Here is a 2,613-nt window from a genome sequence, read left to right as displayed (position 1 = left end):
CGAGGCCTGGCTGGCTCCCCGGCCCAGTCATTTTACGTCTCTGTGCACTGGCCGAGGCCTCACTTCAGCTCCCCGTTTGTTAAAACTGCTTCGTACTTTGGCTTTGGAAGGGAAATGCAGTCAGTGACAGAAGCCAGCGGTAAGAAGAATGCGGACCGTGGGGAGGTCTTGCCTTGCGGGTTACGCTACGAAAAGGAATTCTCTCCCCGGTGCCAATGTGAACCGCAGTCAAAGAGAGAGAATCCGGGTCCCGACTGTGCCTGTCAGTGATCGTTTTCAGATACAGCTTAACCACTGAAAACCGGTATTCCTGAGATCGGGAGACCACCTTAAAGACTAACGGTAAAGAGTAAAAAATTAAACTTATCCAGCCCGGCCGGCGTGGCTCAGTGGTTGAGTGTCGATCTATGAACCAGGAGGTCACGGTTCGATTCCCGGTCAGGGCACACGCCCGGGTTGCGGGCTCGATCCCCAGTGCGGGGCGCGTAGGAGGCAGCTGATCCATGATCCTCTCTCGTCACTGATGTTTCTATCTCTCTCTCCTTCTCCCTTTCTCTCTGAAATCAATAAAAATAGATTTTTTGAAAACTAAATAGATCTAAACTATCGTCGTCTAAACTCCATGAGCAGCCTTCTCCTACTGACACCTGTCCCCCAGGTGCTGACCCGACCCTGGGCTTCGGTTAGGACCACGTCTAAACTCCATGAGCAGCCTTCTCCTACTGACACCGTCCCCCAGGTGCTGACATCGGGGGCCCCGAGAGGACCTTTCTGCGTCGGCCCCACCTCAGAGGCGTACACTCTTGGGCGGATATTTAGGATGGAAACCAACGTCCCCTAAAATGCTCAAAGCTCGGAATATCGGGGGAGAAAGATATGGCACTGTCAGCGACATAAATGAAGTTTCATCTCTTAAAACATGAAGGGTCTTCTAGATACTCCCCTGGAAGCATGAACAAAGTTAAAAATTCCGCATTTGGCTTCTAAATCAAGAACAGAACTTGAGAGCCCTCGCCACTTTAAAAACACACACACACACACACATACACGCGCACACGCACACGCACACAGACTGGAGGGAGCGTCTATTCTCAATAGCCTCCTTCTCATTTTTGCTTTCTCATTAAATAAGGCAGCTCCCTGGGTAGAAGTCCCCTCGGCTTAAAAGGCAGAACTGCTTTACAGCTAAATGACGGATCAAACCCCGGCCAGTCACAGTGATTCATCTCATCGTGAAATGCTTGTGTTGAAAGGCTCCCCTCCCTCCCAGCCAGTGGCTGCACAGTCATTGGAGATTAAGATTCCCTCGTAGGCAGTAAGGATGTATTAAACATGACAGGAGCCTAATGACTCGGCTACGGAGGAAGCCAGACGCTGACCTCCCATTTCATTCATGACCACCCCGCTGGCTCGCTCGGCGGGCGACGGGGGAGCCGGTACCTTCTTGATGGTGTTGTGCTTGCTGCTGGTGCCGCCCCGGTCGGCGTTCTCGTTGTGCAGAATGTCCAGGGCCGTCTCCCTCTCTTTGAGTTTCAAGGCCTCGATCTCGGTCTTGAGTTCATTGAGCTGCTCCTGCAGGTGCTTGCTCTTCTCCATGTACTCCACTCTGCGGGGACAGGACGCCGCGCGTCATGGCCCGGGCGTAGCTAGGGGTTGAGACGCTCCAGACCTACAAGCCGCTCGGCATGGGACCCGGGGTCTGCAGCCCCGGGGGCTGGGGCGGGGGAACTCATGTCTCTCCTTGGCCACTCACAGGCCATGGGAGCTTGGGCCAGTCACTGAACTGGCCTGAATCTGTTTCCTCGTCCGTAATATTGGGGTAACGATTGCGGGGCTGTGGTCAGAATTAAATAAAAGGAAGTGTAGGAGCCCGGCCGGCGTGGCTCAGTGGTTGAGCGTCGACCTATGAACCAGGAGGTCACGGTTCGATTCCCGGGGTCAGGGCACGTGCCCCGGGGTGCGGGCTCCATCCCCAGTGTGGGGCACGCAGGAGGCAGCTGATCAACGATTCTCTCTTCTCGTTGATGTTTCTCTCTCTCCCGCTCCCTTCCTCTCTGAAATCGATAAAAATATAAAAAAAAAACCAAAAAAAACAAACATGGAATGTCGCAGATTTGAGCCTCCAGAGAACACAACCAGGAAACGTGTTCTACTACCACGTCAGCTCATTATCACGCCCTCGGTTACCATGGGAACAGCTCTCTGGCCGGCTCGGAGGTCCCTGGTAGCCCCGCCCCAGACGTTAGGTGAGGTTTCGAGCCACTGCAATCCCCAGGCCACCAATCGAGTATCATTTTTATCCTGGAAGATGGAATGCTGGCCTGTCGTCCTTCATTTCTGATTAGGAACTTCTTCCTCTAGGTGGTGAGGACAGAGCAAACCTCGGCAGGCAGCTCGCTCCGCTCCGGGGAGGGGGAGACTACGTACTTTTCTTTCTCTATTTCCATGGAAAGTCGCTTCATGTCAGTATCCTTGAAGTCGAAAGACAGGCTGTCGCCGATGAGGTTGAAGCTTGACATGTCAGGAGGCAACGGCGCTGGAATTGGGTTGATGGGCTATAAACGAGAATCTCCGGTTAGGAGGTCCGGGCTCTACACGAGCCGAGGGCACTGC

General features: G+C 53.8%; 1 protein-coding gene across 2 annotated transcripts in view; it reads right to left on the bottom strand.

Annotated features, from left to right (window-relative positions):
• The window catches only part of NF2 (neurofibromin 2 (merlin)), a 65,025-nt gene that overhangs the window by 12,468 nt on the left and 49,944 nt on the right, over nt 1–2,613 (bottom strand). For both annotated transcript variants that reach the window (XM_005869737.2, XM_014542513.1), the window contains exons 14-15: nt 2,428–2,555; nt 1,441–1,606 (exon numbers count right to left, since the gene is read on the bottom strand). In XM_005869737.2, the coding sequence (XP_005869799.1) occupies nt 1,441–1,606; nt 2,428–2,555 (294 nt within the window). The remainder of the gene's footprint in view (nt 1–1,440; nt 1,607–2,427; nt 2,556–2,613) is intronic.

Source organism: Myotis brandtii, unplaced genomic scaffold, assembly GCF_000412655.1.
Source record: "Myotis brandtii unplaced genomic scaffold, ASM41265v1 scaffold303, whole genome shotgun sequence".
NCBI classification, from domain to species: Eukaryota; Metazoa; Chordata; class Mammalia; order Chiroptera; family Vespertilionidae; genus Myotis; species Myotis brandtii.
This window is presented reverse-complemented; position numbering and strand designations above follow the sequence as displayed.